A 17,950-nucleotide genomic window follows, 5' to 3' on the forward strand; every position below is an offset into this window, starting at 1 on the left:
TATACACCATGTTCACCAAAGCAACCTGAAAGCTGCTTTTTTGACTAATCACAAACTACCCACTGTTTTGAGCTTTAGAGTGATTTGACAGGAAAACCCTATTTCCCAGATAGATAGGAAAAAACTAGTATACATGTCTAGAGGTCGATTTTTGAGAAAAGATTAATGGCAAAAACTGTATTTTGATATCTTTGTCAGTTCGCGGCGCTAGAGGGTGTTTTCCAAATTTTGCCCATTTCGAAAAGTCCTCCCAACTTTGTTATTTATTAAAATATCGAAAAAATACAAAAACATTCACACAGGCACTTTTTTTATGTGATTTCAGTGGCGTGCTTGGTTTTTTGCTAACGTCTTCCATTTTCTCGAAAATGGAAATGACAGTTATGGCTATAACTTTAATAAAATGTCCATTTTGTCCAATGCAAGTTCGGAGAAGTGAACAGGCATAACTGTAGGTATTGGTCAGACACGAATCCACATTGGTTTAGGGAAACCCATACCCAATATCCAGAAAAACTTAATGTTTGGGCAGATATTTTAAGAGACCACATCGTTGGTCTGTTTTTTATTGACGGTAATTTGAATGGCGCTACTTATCTTGAGCTTCTTGACACCACTGTTGATCCGACCATAACAGAGCTACTAGAAAATGATGAAAATTTATTTGAAAATCAACTAATTTTCCAACAAGACGGTGCACCTCCGCACTATTCACTTCCCGTTCGAGAATATCTGAACAATCGATTTCCTGGAAGATGGATTGGTAGACGTGGTCCCATGGAATGGCCTGCGAGATCACCCGACCTCACTCCGTTTGACTTTTTTCTATGGGGGCATTTAAAATCTAAAGTCTATGCAACACAACCGGCCAATATTGCAGACCTTAGGCAGAGAATAATACATGAATGCCGACAACTGACACCGCAAGTCCTCACAAATGTTCGCGAACTCTTCCAAAGTCGCTTGTATTATTGTATGGAAGTTAAAGGAGGTTATTTTAAGCCATTAATTAAATGATAACCGCTATTTGCTATTATTTCTGCAGTTAACAAAAAATAAACACAAAACGTATTTTGTATTTTTTTTGGTCTCAATTCAAAGCAAATGTACAAATAAAATAGTGCAATTAATTCCTTATGAAATACCCTTTCCAACGATGTGCCACACAGGGTATGGTGCCATTTGAAAACTTAGTGGGGGTGGCTATGGCGCCAAAGGGGCTGATGGCAGAAATTCAAATCCTACGTAAAAATGTCCCCCTTGCGAATCTTTGTTGACGTGTCTTAGCATTTTTTAACAGAGAAATTATTTTGGAAGATATTCAGGGTGGCTACTTTTCATTGAAAAACCCTGTATAGTGGAATTTAAGGTTCAAAATATAATCTTATTATTAAAATACAGTGCGTATGCCTTACAATGTGCTATTAAGTCTGGCTTTTCAATATTAAAATGCAAATATTTTTTTAAAAAACTTAAATAAAATGTCAAAGTGAGCCTGGCACGATCTCCCGTGACGTAATTAGAGACTCTTCAATCACGTAACGTAGGTGGAGTCGGGAGGCGAATTATTCAATCTTTTTAACCAGTGCATTGTTGCCAAACTTATTAATCACTTGACTTTAAATGTCTTGTATCAATCAACTAATTTTTGTTATAATTTGGTATGAACGATTGCAAACTTAAATATAATCTCGGATTAATTTAAATCGGTGAAACATTGAAACTATAAAAGCCAACATTCTGCATTTTAAAGTGAATCAGGGAAAGACAATATCGCAAAAAACAGTAAATTGGTTCAATTTAGATTACTTAACTCTAAAAAAGATCCAGCCAGATACCATTTTTTTTTTGGAAACAATATATTACGCAGATACAGGAAATGTCACTAAAGCAAACATAATGGTTTTTGACTCTACACTTTTTGAAGTTTGTGCACGATTAACTTTTGAGTTTTACCACGTTCTAGTCATCATTGATTAACTTAATTTGCGTTTTGATTTGACACAGGTACTTTACTAACGTCACAGTCAAAACGCGAATTAAATTAATCAATGCTAACATGCAGGAGTAAACGAGTTGAAGTTTTTCAATTTATAGAAAAACTCTTACTGAACTTTACTTTATTACCAAATTTTCCATTTTTACTAAAAAATTTATAATAACGGGAATAGACAAAGAAATGTGGCCTTTTCAGGGTTCTAGCCAACCTGGAAATTTAAGCTTGCTAATTCAAAAAGTTTGGTAAATTTTGCAAAATACTACCTGAAAATATTTTTATCTTTCGCGCTCTCTCAGGAGAGGAGTGACTATATTGTTTTTACCCAGATTATGCCCTCCATCAGATATATTTTTGTGTGTTTTTACTGTTTTTTTACATTGTTTTTCCTTTTTACAAAGGAAGAGTTTAAAATTAGATGTAAGCAAAAAATTCCAAACTAAGGATAATTTTTATAGTTTCGATTATAATCAATCTGGAGTTTGAACTCTAAAATTAGCAGGTTAAAACACATTGACATTTAACCGTTATAATTTTATCAAAAAGTAAAAACGATCACTAGACCGTTGCCAAAAATGTGATCTTTTATCACTAAATTGGGATAAAAATAATAAAATCCCATATTTGGAAAAAATCAATCAAAAAGGTTGCTTCAAATAACTGACATGAGTTCGTCAAATAATTCTTATAGTCACGGAAACAAAAATTAGAGTGTAAAATGTTCTGATTGTTGCATTCTCAAAGATAGGAGAATGAAGATAAAACTCTTCATCAGTTCTTCACATAACTATAACTGAACTTCACTCAAAGCCTTATTGTCATTGCCAATTCAAAACTGATTGCCGGTTATTTATTAAGGCTTTGATTTGTTTTGCTTTTTGTTGATCTGACTTGATTTATGATTTTGATGTCAGTTTTTTAATAAGTAAAATGTCAAGCTTTCCATTAAATTAGGGTAACTTGGGTGAAATTACTAAACCCAACATCATTTGTTTCTCCCTTTTTCCTAAATTATTTCAAGTTCTTGGTGATCAAATTTAGTAAGGGGATCATATTTCATATTCTAATTCTCGACCGGGTTTCCCAAAAATGCAAACAAAACTAACGGAACGCTATAACGAATTTGCCGAGACGAATAAGGCGCGCCGCAGGCTACGTCATTAGTGCCGGCAATGGGGCGCAACACCGTCTCGCCTTTTCCTTCACATTCTCGGCGCAGATGACCAAACATTAAAGTTTATTTTGTGTTAAACCGTTTATTTTCCTGCTCCAACAGATTTATTATTTCCCTCCTTAAGACTTTTAAAAATACTCCAACTTGTAGCTGTTATAATAATATACAGTATGTCTTGCAACAGCTGCAGATTTTTGGTAACTAACACTTCTAATAAAAATTAAATCTCTAGAGTTTCTTTGAGATCTTAAACCACTAGAAATTGGAAGAGAAAAATTGTCATAAGCAGATCTTTCTAAAATATATTATCATAGAGTAAACAAACAACTTAAAACAAACATTTTAGAACTTAAAATAATATGCATACAATACAAATTTTCATCTTGAAGATGGTGGAATGGTTACACTAGTACACAATCATCATATACAGTACTCCTCACATCCTACAAATGATGAGTATTCTCATTTAAATTAATAATGGCTACCCATAATTTGGTTATGACATACACATGTAACAGATTTTTTGAAACCATCAAAAATGCATTATTAATCTATTCTAAAGAGTTTAACATCAGTAACTGTTTAAGAACTTTAGTTTGAGACGTTTCCCTGATCTCCCCAGCCAAAAACATTTCATCCACTACAGTGTACACTTTGTAGAAGTTAAATACTAAATCCAACTCGCAGACGTTGTGGAAGTACTCATTTAGCACCTCTACAAAGTTGTGTATTGCTTCTAAGTAGGATAAGTTGTTGTCATTTACATCCACACATATACAGAAATATAGACCGGCGTAACGGCGGTACACTATTTTGAAGTTACGAAACTGAAAGGTTTTTTCATAAGTACAGCAGGAGTAATCCTGCTAGTTAACTCACCTCCACAAAATTTGTATGTTTGGCATCTCGAACTGTGACCACAGCATGCACTTCTTCAATTAGTTTCTGCTTCTCGTCGTCGTCGAAATTCATGTACCATTTTGCTAAACGAGTTTTTCCGGCTCTATTTTGAATTAATATGAATCGAATCTGTAAGTGAATTACCATTTTAAAAGGGCTAAGGGGGCGTCAATGTAGAATCAGCTGTACGAAGAATAATAAACGTATATTAATAAAAATAAGTAAATTACCATGTTAGTATTTATATTTCAGTGTTTCCTTTCAGATTTTAATGGATAAATTTAGTTTAATTCACATTTAACTTTTAAAAGTTTTATTTATTGATATTGGGTATTAGTGAGTGACATCAAAGTGGTAAACGTCACAAACTCACTGTCTAAAGTCAAAAGATTGACAATCCACTGTCAAAAACGAATGATTAAGAGAAGAGTAGAAGAATAAATTCCCAACATAACCTTAAATTTACACGTTTTGTTTGTTTATTTTATCAGTGTATGTGTTAAAGGTTCTGCAACTTTTCTGTATCAAAATGATTAAAAAGCGATCTAAAGCTTCATTTGCGGACAAAGTAGCAGACGTTTTAAAAGCCGCGCCTACTAGTTTTAATCCGGACGAGGAAGTTTTGGATGATACTACCGCAAAATTACCAGACTTAAATGATGATGAAGAAGATGATCCGGTTGAAGAAGAATTACTCAGTAAATTTAGAACGCAAACGGTTGATTTACTCGGCGATGTTGACCAGAGGTATGCTGGTAAAAAAGGTAGCCGTAAAGACTTAGAAGACTCTGCAGATGAGTTGAGTTTTGCTGAAGATCAGTCTGGAGATAGCTCTAGTGAGGAATCTGCTAATCAGGATGAAAGTGAAGATGAAGATCAGTCAAGTGATGAAGCTGAAAGTCAGTCAAATGATGAGCTGAGTGATGTAGCTCCAGATGAGGCAAACTTTCAACATTTTAGTGAAAACAATGAGGCCAGTCAATTAAACAAAGGTTTTTGTGTGAGAAACCAGTTGATTAAGTGGGAGAGTTTGTTGGAAATGAGGATACAAATGCAAAAGTGTTTAATGGCAGCCAACAAGTTGCCACAAAAATCCCACTTTATGTTACTAGATAAAGAAGGTGAAGGTTTCAAAGACAAGGCTAAAGAAGTTAGAACCAATGTTGAAAAGCTACTTGAGAAACTTATGCAACTGCAGGATTTGGGTATTAAGCAATATCCTGAAACTAAAAGACTGACAAAAGAAAAGAAAGCTGAAAAAGAAAATGGTAGTGGGGAAGAGTCTGATGAAGAAATTACTAGCAGCAGTGACTCTGAAGGAGACTCAGGAAGTGAAAACTTAGATAAACCACCAGCAAAACGCAGAAAACTTAATGATTTTGAGACAGATATTTGCACAATTCATGACAAATATAAAGACTACAGAAATCAAACAATTGAAAACTGGAATTCTAAAACTAGATCAGCTGTTGTAAAGAATTCAAGCCAGCCTCACTCTGTGGTCAGTCAAATAAACTACATTTTGAGTGACAAAAACAAGTTGATTAAAAAAACTCAACTGAAAAAGAGTGAATTTCACATTTTGGGCTTGGACAACACTGAAGAAAGCCAAGAAGAAGTTAAACAAGTAAGTATTTTGCAGGTTGACAAAAAGTGTGCTAATTATTTGGTTATTTAGGTTGAAGAGTATAACAGTGAAATATTTGATGATACAGACTTTTATCATCAAATGTTGAGGGAACTGATTGAAGCCAAATCAGCAGATATAACCGATCCAGTTCAGCTAGGCCGCCAGTGGATACAGTTGCAAAGTTTGAGGAGTAAAATGAAAAGGAAGATTGATACAAGAGCCACCAAAGCAAGAAAGATTCGGTAAGTTTGTCATTAAATAACAAATAAACAATAATTTATTTTGTTTGTTTTGCCAGGTATGCTGTTCATTCAAAGTTGGTTAATACCATGGCGCCAATGGATAACCAAATTTGGACTGAAGAAGCCAAGAATGAGTTGTGTAGTTCTATGTTTGGTAAAATTCAAAAAAGGACTTGATTACATTAAGCTGTTGTTGGTTAAGTGATGTAGGTAATATCACAGACAAACTAATATATACAGACGGTCAGAGCAAATGGAAGCCATATAATTTTGGTGAAGGCGCCAGACCAGTCAGACTAACAAATTGTTTTAAAATATTTTGATGACTCATGCGTAATCGGCTGCGATCGTCTGAACGAGCGAAATTTGTTTTCCGCAGTGTTGCCATATTTCTGCAGAGACGCGTTCGGCGCACGGCATTTATGATTATACAACTGCATCAAATCACCGGCGCGACGCGACGGGTCGGTACGGAATAGAAATAAGAAAAAAAGCCGAGCGCATTTTGTACGTATGCTTGCAAATAATTAAATTTAATCTAAAATAGTACGTGTTTTAGCCACAGAACTTAAAATTGATAAAAATGGTAAAATGTTAAAAATCGCCAGTTTGGAACGTTTTATATAGGCCTTTGCTCTATTTAATCTAGCTCTATAATTTCTGTTTTGCTTTGTTTGAAATCTAATTTTTTTATAGAATTTTTCTTTGCGGGGAGTCAACTTAGTATAATCAGGCAAACTTGATATGTCACTTATAAAATTAATATCTGTGTTCAAATTGGACTCAATAAAATTTAATTTTCTCTTGGGCCTGTCCATGTTGCTCCAGGTTTTCGAGTAAGTTTTCTGAGGTGTAAGGACTTTCAACTCTTCGAAGTTGAGAGTACCGTAGTGTCTTGGCACAGCGTCATTTTTTAAATAATTTTTTTTTTTACCTCGGTAATTTTCATCGGAAAAATGGTTTTCGCAGATGAATTTTTGCCTTATAATGTCTGGTGGTAAATCGGCTAAAGTTGCGTTTCCTGTAAAATTATTAAAAATCGAAACTTTTTCTTATAGTAAATAATAATATTTCGTCTTAATTATTTTAATTATTGACTGATCATATGATTCATATGTTACTTTAAATCATAAAGCTCTGTGTTTACCTACAAATCAAAATAAAAAAGGATCGAAATGATTTTTGTTGTACACAGTGCATCCAGGTTTTATGAACAATACTTCAGGAATGCCCACAGAAGCACATTCTATAATGTATGTATTTTTTGATTAAATTTTTAAGTTTCTCATTTTTTAATAATCATCTTAGGTTACTTTAAGCGTATTTGTCTTCACGCTTCATATGGAGAGAGTAAAGCGAATGTGACGTCAGAATGACGTAATTTTTTTCAGAATGACATAATGACGTCACCTTGGCCCTGCTCGCTCCATGGAGCGCGAAAACGAATGCGGCCTTTACCTCAAAAAAAAGGAGCTTTGTAATTCAACCGATTTGTTTAATTCAATTCAAATGCCATTGCAGGTAGTCCTGATAAGTCTTGATTACAAAAAATGATACACTTTATATACAGGGTGGTCAGCCGCGAACATCGATCAAATACGGAAAAAGTAGAAATAATAGTATATTAAGTATCGAGAACGGTAAGTACGCAGGATCGATGACAAAGTTTGGAGGCTGAGCAAAGCAAAGCCTCTAATTTGTCTGAGATCAGTAAAGCTGTTACTATTCGTGATGCTTACACTATTTTTTGTACGACTTCATAGTCCTTCCCTCCTTCAAAACAGGTACTGTAATCACTCAAAATTAGACAAGTCGTACAAAAAAGAATAGTTTTAATATGTTTTTAATCCATGGTGTTCCATTTAAAATACGGAAGTTGGTAGCTACTTTTGCTATAACCGGAAGTACCACCAACTTGGAAATATTTTAGATCAACGACCCCCATCGATTTTGGTTGGTAGCCAAATTTTCGATTTTTTTAAGTGTACTTTATCAACAATCGATGGAGTTCCCGGAGGACCATCCTGTTTGTATACAAAAAAAGCATTTTGTAATTGCAAAAAGCAGGGTAACCAAATTGCGGAAAAATGCTGTCAAAAATAATAGTTTAGGTAATTATTTCTTCTCAAATGGTTGTAACTCTCTAAAATCGAAAAAATGTGGTGCCTATTCGACATAACACCTTTTGTTTGAAAAAATGAAATGTTATAATCTACTAATAAATTTCTGTTTACTGATGTTGATTATAAACAAAACTTAATTTTTTTTATTTTATACTCGAGCTTATAATACTGTTACCTATCCAAAGAAACAAAGTTTATCAGTTACAAATAGTATTTATAATAATAATAATTATAATAGAACAACCTCAAATAATATTTCTCGAATATTTATAAAAAAGCAGCTCCTTGTTTATTTTATTAACAATTTATGTTACATGTCCAATTAGGACTTTCAAAATAATTTTGATAATATGAAAAAACCACGAAGAATTATGCAATAACGCATAATTTTTTTCAATAAATACATTCAAAATCTATACGAACGCCACTGGTTAAAATTACCAAATTGTTTGCACATTAAAACATGTGCAAGTCTAGTCTATGATATGAATATAGTACTAATTAGTAGAATATTATCATATTATTAAGCATCACCCTGTATTATAAAAGTGTACCTACCTACCTATTCGTAATAAACGAGATAGTCAATAATATTGATCGACAATAATATTAAAGAAGTCCTAACCCTGAACAAATTGAATACCTATTGCAAAGTGCGACAATGGGTTTTTAAATAGTCTTTTAACTTTTAAGTAAGGTAATAGGTTAATACAGAAAAGCATCATGCGGCACTACATTAAAGCAAGCTAAATAAGAACATTTTTAGTTAAAAATAGCCCATACCGCAGTAAATCACCCACTTTCGACAAAGTTCAGGGTTCTTATGAGGAAATCTAAATAATCGGACACCGTCACGACCACTTTTTCCACAGTTTAAGTACTTGCACACATTTCCCGACATATTTGTAAATATCAGATATCTATGTGAGCAGAAAAAAAATAATAAATAACACAAAAGTTAAACTTCCACTACCGATGTCTGCACGTACGGTTAACAAATAGCAACAGTTTTGATGAATTTGGCGGGAAAACATTATCCGTAAATACAGTGCCAATTATAAACTTAAATACGTTCTAAATAAAGTTTTATCTGTTCTAACTCCAATAACACGATTCCTAGTTACCCTCAATATCTTAATATTTCTTAATAAAACAATATAAGCAAATTGCAATGATCATTTAAAAAAATTTCTGATGGTACAAAGAATTCTAGCAATACCAGGCAACGTTGCGTAATTATGCCTTCAAACAAGAGCCAAACTGCAGAAAAATTTACTGGCTGCACTGCCATCTGTTATGAGACGCTCGAAATAGATACCGTCGATTCGCCGATGGAGACTGTTGAACAGCAAAGGGTCTCCATTTAGCGTTTCGTTTTTTAACCATTTGGCTGACCGTCTGTATATATTAGTTTGTCTGTGGTAATATATTTTTTAAATACTGTATTGATAGTATATTAGAGTATTTAAGTACTATGTGCATTTTGGGCTAGAAGTAAAAAATAAAACAACTTAATTGGGAAGTGTATATACTTTTCTAATATTTGTCTGCTTAATTTACACTTAAAGAGGAATCGCATCTTATAGTATGTACATGAGGTGTGGTGTTTTTTGGGGGGTGGGCAAATTATACATAAAACAACCATCAATAAAGTTCTTATTTTAAATTCATTTTCTTTATATAAAAGTGGTCATTTTCTTCTCTTATTATATTCTTTTGTAAAGCTTGTAACAAGCTTGCCATAGCTTTTATTATAGTTTGATATACTATAAAATAGGAAAAAAATTAAGGAAGAAAGCCAGATGTTCAACACTCAGTGATTACTTATTATATTCAGAAGAAAAATGCTATGGAGAATGGAGTGTTGAACACTTTGAACTAACCTAAAGTTTGTAAATTTTGTTAGTTTACACTTATCAGCAAAGTAATACAAGCAGCTTTTTAATTTTTGAGTTTGGCCAGCCTTTATGCAAAAGTTTCAAAAATCACCACTACTTTAATTTGAACAAAAACAGGCGTTATTGACTAATTTAGGATGATACTAAAATTGTTATGGTAAGTTCACATGTGCTGTTTATTTGCGTAAATCTCAACACAGCAGGTAGTTTCTGATTGGTCAAAAAAAGCCTTTCAGCTTGCTACTTTTTCTTAACTACAATTACCGCACATGTAAACTTACCATTATTGACTAATATGTATGTATAATTCCAGCAAACATGAGTTTTAATGACGCTTTATTAAATATTTTCTATAGTACTTCTTTATTAGTGATATATTATGGAATTTTAACCATTTTTCCTCTAAATCTACAATAAGTTGATCTTTTCAATATGATGACAAAACCTTACACGCGCCTCCTACGCGTACAAAGTCCTGTCTCTAAGAAAATATATAAATTTTTATTTATATAGACATAAAACAACCGTATATCTTTATTAACAAAAAATGTCTAGTTGTACATTCTTAAGATTAGCACAATTAATAGTAAAGAATAAATACAATTTTATTTTTATAAACAATAATCCACCACGAATATTATCAAATGTATCTTTGGGCTGACTTGGTTTACTCCAGTAACACATTTTTTAGTGTTGGTCCTACTAAATTAATTGGTGTGTCATTGTGTGGATGTAAATGTAGTCCTCCGAAGCTTGGTTAGCATGTGTCTGACATTTAATTTTTGTTTTCTGGCCATTTTTGCGATCATTATTAAAATAGTTTTAGTGAAAACGTAGTTTTACTTTTTATAGTGTTCTAAAACAACAAAAAATTAAACCATCAGCCCACCAGGTTTTGGAATCATCAGCTTCCACAGAGTTTTTGTCTATGATGAAACTAGCTTAAAATAGCAGTTTACAGGTTTCCAACCTCATTTCGAATAAAAATTATCTTTGTAAAACAGTTTTGCTATTAATTGTGCTTTCAATAACCATTTCCTAAACATCACAAGTTTTGGTTTCATTCATACACACAGGGTGTCCAATCTACACACAAAAAAATTACAACTTTATATAGTTTGTTCGGTTGGACAATTTGAGATATGTTTTTATAATAACCACTGAAAACTAAATGATCAGTAACTAAGAAACAGACACCCTCACGAAAATATCAAGTAAAACTGTATGGTGAATAAAAAAAGAAATATTCTTCGACCAGTTCGTTTTTTTTTACATTTTTGCGCTGACTTCGTGCGCTTTTTTCACAATAGCCAACTTGGAATGAGGATCTAGTACCCGCAGTTCCGTGTAAGGCGGTTCACGGGTACCGTGTAACATCAGGGACCATTCTTTAAAAAAGCCAGTTTGCGGTACTTCCGAATTGAATTTTACCTGAAACATTTTTTTTTTGTAATGAGTTCCGTTTTTTGCAGGGGAGATTATTATTTACCTCCAACGTCCAAATTCCTTGGGGGTATTCTCCCCAAGTATGTGTGGTCATAAATGGCCATTTGGAAAATCCATCTCTGTTGTCATCGTCATTTTGTCTTCGACTCAATATCATTGATCTGTAATTAGTCAAAATATTAGCCTAATAATTATAGTTCGTAAGGGTTTTAAATTTGATTAACAATTTATCAAATATGAATTCAGAGTAAAACAGTTGCAGTAAATTCTGCAAACCAAATTTGCATGACAGATGCAAGAGTTAAGAAACAAGCTAGAACGACTAAAACTATGAAATTTGCATTTTATGTTAATGTCTGAACTTTACTACGCAATTTGATTGAAAAATACCGCATTTCTGTACATTCCAGAAGTTAGCAATAAAATGCACTTATAATAATGAATCTTGTAAATTATAGAGACACAAATTTGTCTGTTTGGCAAAAAATGTCAAAACTCTATGGATTGAATACGTGAACATACTATATGCAGTCATTCTTTACCTGGTTCCCATTGGTGATGTCAAAAACAACTCTGTGTCACCACGTCTGGTTGAGTTCAACGATACCACAGCTTGCACGTGCTCCAAGTACCTCACTTCGGTACTATCTCCCTTACAGGCGTCAGTGTTAATTTTCATGACCAACACTCCATTACTCGGTATTCTTCTGTTGACATTCAGACAGTTAAAACATTCGACTGGCAACATATTGGTTAGCACTATTACTTAAGTTCGGATACGGTACCACCTTCGCAATGGTATCTAGGTGGGACGGTTTTCCATTGTTTGGCCAAAGCCACCATGGCGCCAGCGTCAAGTACTCCAAAGCCAAAAAGATGGTTGAATTCCAGGCCTACACCATTCATAGTCCAGTGGAAACGTCCTTTGGCATCGAAGAGAGAGTTTCGTTTTGATGTCAATACGGTCAAGTGTTGAATGTCTCGCCATGTTAATTTGTTGCTAAATGTTTAAAATATTACTCAAAAATCTATTAAATCATATAAGTTTTTTAACTTACTTGGCTTCTAATGCCAAAGCAAACACTCCAGCTGCTTCCGGTGCTGCTGCACTAGTACCAGAATGAGTCGTGGTACATTTACCATACAAGTCTGTTGTAGCCTGCAAAAATGCAAATAAGGTTCAAGTTCTCGTTTAGTAACGTAAACTTAATTCTTTCATATCAATATCGACCTTACTTTCACCCATTTTCAGAATTTGTCTTTATTCATGGTTTTCTTCAGAAAATAACCAACAAACCAACACGTAGACATATTTTAGCTTCACCCAAAATATTCGAATCCCTAAATATTTGCGGAATCTGTACGGTAAAGAGGAGAAGAGAAGTGAACATTCCATTTTGAGGCTTCTCAATATGTGTGTGCATTTAGTTAAGTGCCTACTTGAAATTTCGGTATCAAAAAGCCCTCAGTCGAGCTTTTTCATAAAAAAGGTCCATTGTAGACGAGTTTGACGTCATTTCTATTGAATACATCCCTGTTGTTGTGACACAAAAGACCTAAAATTGGTATTTTCCGTTGCCTTTGTTGCGTTTAAATTGTTTTAAGTGCAAATTCAACATCACAAAAATATTAATTAATTTATGAATTGTCTGTAATATATGGTTTCTGAGTTAGAGATGTTTGAGGCAGGATTATTAAATTGTAGTTATAATATACACTGTCTGATTCCGTCATTTAAAATTGACTAGAAACTTTCCTACATTGCTTCACTTTGCTGTTAATTTATAAGACACTTTCAAGTTAAGAATAGTTTGTTCGTACATAATTTGTAAAGTTATGACAGTCGTTTTAAAAAAATAACAATCATACTTCAACAAATTATGTTCAAACTAATGCAATTTTAGATAAACTGTAACTACAATGGACTATAAATTTTCACTCTAATAGATAAGAATTTATAACTAAAGTTGTTTCCAATTTTTCCAGCTGAACGTAATTTATTTCCAGTTCAAACTATAGAAAAATTACGTAAGTCGAGAAATTGTTTTCAGTCGCTAGCAACTCGTGGGATTTGTTTCAGACACAACTCGTCTTGTAATTTAAATTACTATTGTTTGAAAGCTAGTAACTTGGCGTGCGGAAAACTGTTTTAAACCTCCATGGAAACACCATTAAGCCCTTCAATTTAAACTTGTGTACTTCTGAGAGACTTTAACAGATTGTAGTATAAGAAAATGACGTTTGTATATTGTCTACACGTGTAGTATTTACGTAAATCACTGCACTGTTTGTGATTGGGCAAGAAAAAGTCGCTGTCTGGTTATTTTGGTGATAAGGCTTGTTTTTGTGACTCTGACGTCACTGTAATTTGCTTTGATTATCGGTATAGAAAACATAACGGCAATAAAGTAAATTAAACACGATCACCCTTTTATTAGGTAACCATTAGAGCTCAATTAAGCCATATATCATGGATGCACCCAAAAATGACTGCTTAATGGAACGTTACATTATTATCAGGGCCGGCCATAACGCATTTATTATTAATAACTCATTTACTTTTATCGTGCGACCATAAAAAGCGACAATTCCTCTATATCGGAGTTTAAAAATGCCCTGGCGCAATAAAAATGCAAATAGGACTTCGTGCAAACAAAACGAGGTTAGGTTACGTGCCAGCCACAATTTACTTTAACTCTGAAAGGGTTTTGAGGGATTAATTAATGGACTCCAGTGTACGAACTTTCATTTTGGAGATACGATCAGGGCAGATTTAGGGCCGAAGCTCGAATTTCGAGTTTAATTTCTTTACTGACATTGTTTAGGTTTACTTTATAATGGTTAACTGTTTTTTTTTTTAAGGTTTCTGTGTTAATCTAGTCTAGTTAATATGTAATTCATTTTACCTACGAGTACTTAATGACCCCCTTTACGCACAATTGTTTTTAGATCGGCCATAAACTAACTGCTGGAGAAAATCGTTTCCATTTCTTGCTTTATGATATTAGATTGAGATCATTGCGTAAGGCATTGGTTATACAATTTTGAGTAAATACAGGTTCGTCAAGGAATATCATCTGCAATAGCAAACACATCAAGTAAATGTTACTGAAAGTATACCAATGCTAATATTAATAATAATTCAATTGAGGAAACCTACTCTAAATTATACGAGTGGCAAAAATGGGACTTTACCCTTGTTCGTGGGTAAAGTATAGTACGTAACACGTGTTCTGACATTTTCCAGACTCATGGAATTACACTAGACGGCTTCGTGCGTAAAATGCTTGTTACAGCACTAGTTACTTAATATACTATTAATTATGTATAGCAAATTTATAACTTACCACACCGGTGTTGGGATCCTTGGCTCCATTGCTGAAGGTACTGGCCAAAGTACTGGAACAACTTTCGTCGTAGTGCGCATTTTGGCCGTCATTGATGGCGCTGTTGATGCTCACCGTCCACATACTGGCAGCATAACCGTCACAATTGCAATCGTCATCTTCGCCACCATCTCCACTAGCCCACACGTAGATATTACCTAATCCATTACGACCCTGGAATACAACAACCAATAATAGTAAACTAATATTTTTTTCGGTTTTAAACAATTGTGACTGTGAGATTTTTGATTTGTGAGTTTTTTGTATGCAAGTTTATGATAACCAAACCGGTTTTAGAAAGGGTAAATTCTCCATAATCGATTGTATCAAAAAAAAGTGCAAAATGTATTAATTTTGAGGCCATTTAAGGGTGAAACGTGGATAACGGTCACGTAACACCTGTCAAAACGAGATGGTAAATTTAGGTATTAAAAAAAAAATTATATCAGCAGTCTAGTCTCGGATATAAAATAAAAATAAATCGATTTTGAACTGGAATCCTTATAATATAAGGATTTATAGTAGCAAGAGTATAATAAATGTCGAGTTGAAATGTGAAATGCATGTATAAGAGAAGAGACAAGGTTCGTATAGAAATGGCATTCAAAGTTTACTCAGATTTGAGTGAAATCCGGTCAAAGTATTGTTCAAACAACATAAATTCTGCGTGTTACACTGTTTGCTTTCAAGAGCTAAAATGATTATGCTGTGTAGAATACTTGACCATTTATGATGAAATTTACAACATTCTTGCGGAATTTTACACAAAACCGGTTTTATTACAATTTTTTTTTAAAAGCAATAACTAAGGGATCCCAGCACTTTAAAAAGGGCGGACTAAATTTTCATTATCTCAGAGCGCAGGTAATAAAATTGCCGCTAAAATAGTTTCCAGAGGCAACTTTCCTCATTTTATCCAGCTACTCTACAATTTAATATTTTGCTCGCTAAGTACGACCCGAATAAAGCGATTTCCTCCAATTTACAACTTCTTTACGTGTTCACTGAAAGGATTATGACGTTTTTGACTAGGTGGAAAATAGTATATTATGTTACTAGGTGTAGAAAGAGGCGAGATGATAAACAACGTTCTATTAGCTACTTCCAGTAAAAAAAATACGTTGATTGGAGTAAAAGTGAGTAAATGCGGTCCAGTTGATGATTTCTTACTTACTCTCCTCACTTGCTAACGTAGTGGGATAAGCCCACGTATCTCCCAAACTGGAGGAGGAAAAATTATGAGGGATACCCCAAGGGGTACTGAGTACCCAAAAAAAAAAATCAGGACCGTACCTGCAAGGGACCACTTTGTAGGAATTTTCAAAAGTCACTTACAGTGGTTAGTGTAGTCTTCAGGACGCTTGAACACGTTCCACCCTGTGTCTTTTTAGTCCAGTGGCGTAAAACTGTGATTTTTTTCTGTTATACCATAAAACCTACTTAATATTTCTGTCGAAAAATCAGGACCGTAACGGCCACAGGAAATTTGTAAAAAATTCCCAAGTCAGTTTTTACGTGTGAGTCTTTACTTTGGAACGTTTCACCCTGTATTTTCGTTATTTGAAAGCGCAAATTTGTGAATATTTTTCAGAGATATACTAGAAGAGGTACTTAATAATCCTACGCAAAAATCAGGTCCGTAATGGCAACAGAAAAATTTAGAAAAAATTCTAAAACTCAAGTTTACATGTGAGTTAGTCTTTAAGACGCTTTACCATGTTTCACCCCGTATTTTCGTTATTTTAAAGCAAAAAAAGTCTGAATTTTTTTCTGGTTATACTAGAAGAGGTACTTAATAACCATACGCAAGAATCAGGTTTGTACTGGCAACACAAAAATTTAGAAAAAATTCTAAAACTCAAGTTTTACGTGTGAGTTAGTCTTTAAGACGCTTCACCATGTTTTTTCGTTATTTTAAAGCGAAAAAATCTGAATTTTTTTCTGGTTATACTAGAAGAGGTACTTAATAACCCTCCGCAAAAATCAGGTCCGTACTGGCAACAGAAAAATTTAGAACAAATTCTAAAACTCAAGTTTTACATGTGAGTTAGTCTTTAAGACGCTTCACCATGTTTTTTCGTTATTTTAAAGCGAAAAAAATCTGAATTATTTTCTGGTTATACTAGAAGAGGAATAACCCTCCGCAAAAATCAGGTTCGTACTGGCAACAGAAAAATTTAGAAAAAATTCTAAAACTCAAGTTTTACATGTGAGTTAGTCTTTAAGACGCTTCACCATGTTTCACCCCGTATTTTCGTTATTTTAAAGCTAAAAAGTCTGACATTTTTTATGGTTAGTCTAGAAGAGGTACTTAATAATCCTACGCAAAAATCAGGTCCGTAATGGCAACAGAAAAATTTAGAAAAAATTCTGAAACTCAAGTTTTATGTGTGAGTTAGTCTTTAAGACGCTTCACCATGTTTTACCCCGTATTTTCGTTATTTTAAAGCGAAAAAAGTCTGAAATTTTTTCTGGTTAGACTAGAAGAGGTACGTACGCAAAAATCAGGTCCGTAATGGCAAGAAAAATTTTAAAAAAATTCCAAAATACAAGTTTTACGTGTGAGCTCGTTTTTAAGACACTTTGGAACGTATCACCCCCTATTTTCGTTATTTTATATTAGAATACCTATTTAATAACCCTGCACAAAAATCAGGGCCGTACTTAACTAGTAGAATTTTTTCAAAAAATTTCAAATGTCCGTTTGCACATGAAGATAAATTTTAAAGACTCCAAAATATCCAAAACCATCCGATGGAAGGTCAAAATTTCATTAAAACAGCTTCTAAAATTTGTATCACTTGACTTTCTGTCGACGTGAGAAAGCCGTTATAATAACGGCCGTTAAAACAGCGATTGCATTCGAAATGCATGGCAATAACGTTTTATCCACTCGGAAAATACGAGTATGCTTGATAGTTATAGGGATTGTCAATAAATCCAGTGAAAGGTGAAGTTACTGTGTACATAACTCTGGAGGAAATTAAGATTTTTAGAACTTTTAATTGAAATGTTAGTCAAATGTGTCCTCCAGCCGCCATTCTGAAAGACAAACTAGCTGCTAAAACCTTACGCTAATAGACTCAATATCTTGAAAACTTGTGGATTTAGCGGAAAATGCTTAACTTGCTATTGGTCTGTCTAGTCGCGTGACC

General features: G+C 33.7%; 3 protein-coding genes across 5 annotated transcripts in view; 1 reads left to right on the forward strand and 2 right to left on the reverse strand.

The window, feature by feature from the left end:
- Positions 1-3,456: 3,456 nt before the first annotated feature.
- AP-2sigma (adaptor protein complex 2, sigma subunit) lies at positions 3,457-4,444 on the reverse strand. The gene is made up of 3 exons (XM_081973794.1): positions 4,301-4,444; positions 4,050-4,199; positions 3,457-3,997 (listed from the first exon to the last, which is right to left on the reverse strand). Exons 1-3 carry the CDS (start codon positions 4,301-4,303, stop codon positions 3,722-3,724), a joined length of 429 nt encoding a protein of 142 aa, XP_081829920.1. The 5' UTR covers positions 4,304-4,444; the 3' UTR covers positions 3,457-3,721.
- A 73-nt stretch (positions 4,445-4,517) lies between these two features.
- Positions 4,518-9,587, forward strand: LOC145725149 (protein AATF-like). Its single transcript, XM_081973783.1, has 4 exons — positions 4,518-5,697; positions 5,749-5,942; positions 5,999-6,151; positions 9,486-9,587. Exons 1-3 carry the CDS (start codon positions 4,600-4,602, stop codon positions 6,117-6,119), a joined length of 1,413 nt encoding a protein of 470 aa, XP_081829909.1. The 5' UTR covers positions 4,518-4,599; the 3' UTR covers positions 6,120-6,151; positions 9,486-9,587.
- amon (prohormone processing protease amontillado) overlaps positions 9,581-17,950 on the reverse strand; it is a 29,263-nt gene continuing 20,893 nt past the window's right edge. For 2 of the 3 annotated variants that reach the window (XM_081973776.1, XM_081973778.1), the window contains 6 exons: positions 14,757-14,969; positions 12,468-12,568; positions 12,176-12,409; positions 11,952-12,116; positions 11,453-11,570; positions 9,581-11,394 (listed from right to left, as the gene is read on the reverse strand). In XM_081973776.1, coding sequence (XP_081829902.1) covers positions 11,233-11,394; positions 11,453-11,570; positions 11,952-12,116; positions 12,176-12,409; positions 12,468-12,568; positions 14,757-14,969 — 993 coding nt within the window. In that variant the 3' untranslated portion in view covers positions 9,581-11,232. The remainder of the gene's footprint in view (positions 11,395-11,452; positions 11,571-11,951; positions 12,117-12,175; positions 12,410-12,467; positions 12,569-14,756; positions 14,970-17,950) is intronic. The other variant, XM_081973777.1, reaches the window with a different exon arrangement.

Source organism: Ips typographus, linkage group LG2 (genome assembly GCF_016097725.1).
Source record: "Ips typographus isolate SLU linkage group LG2, UJ_Ityp_2.0, whole genome shotgun sequence".
In the NCBI taxonomy this organism is placed as follows: domain Eukaryota; kingdom Metazoa; phylum Arthropoda; class Insecta; order Coleoptera; family Curculionidae; genus Ips; species Ips typographus.

What these genes read in the sequence shown, in the direction of transcription:
- AP-2sigma (XM_081973794.1), bottom strand. An exon ending in AACATACAAATTTTGTGGAG is followed by an intron (nt 3,998 to 4,049) that starts GTGAGTTAACTA and finishes AAAACCTTTCAG; the next exon opens with TTTCGTAACTTCAAAATAGT.
- LOC145725149 (XM_081973783.1), top strand. Translation starts at nt 4,600, where the DNA reads ATGATTAAAAAGCGATCTAAAGCTTCATTTGCGGACAAAGTAGCAGAC. An exon ending in GCCAAGAAGAAGTTAAACAA is followed by an intron (nt 5,698 to 5,748) that starts GTAAGTATTTTG and finishes TTGGTTATTTAG; the next exon opens with GTTGAAGAGTATAACAGTGA. An exon ending in ACCAAAGCAAGAAAGATTCG is followed by an intron (nt 5,943 to 5,998) that starts GTAAGTTTGTCA and finishes TTGTTTTGCCAG; the next exon opens with GTATGCTGTTCATTCAAAGT.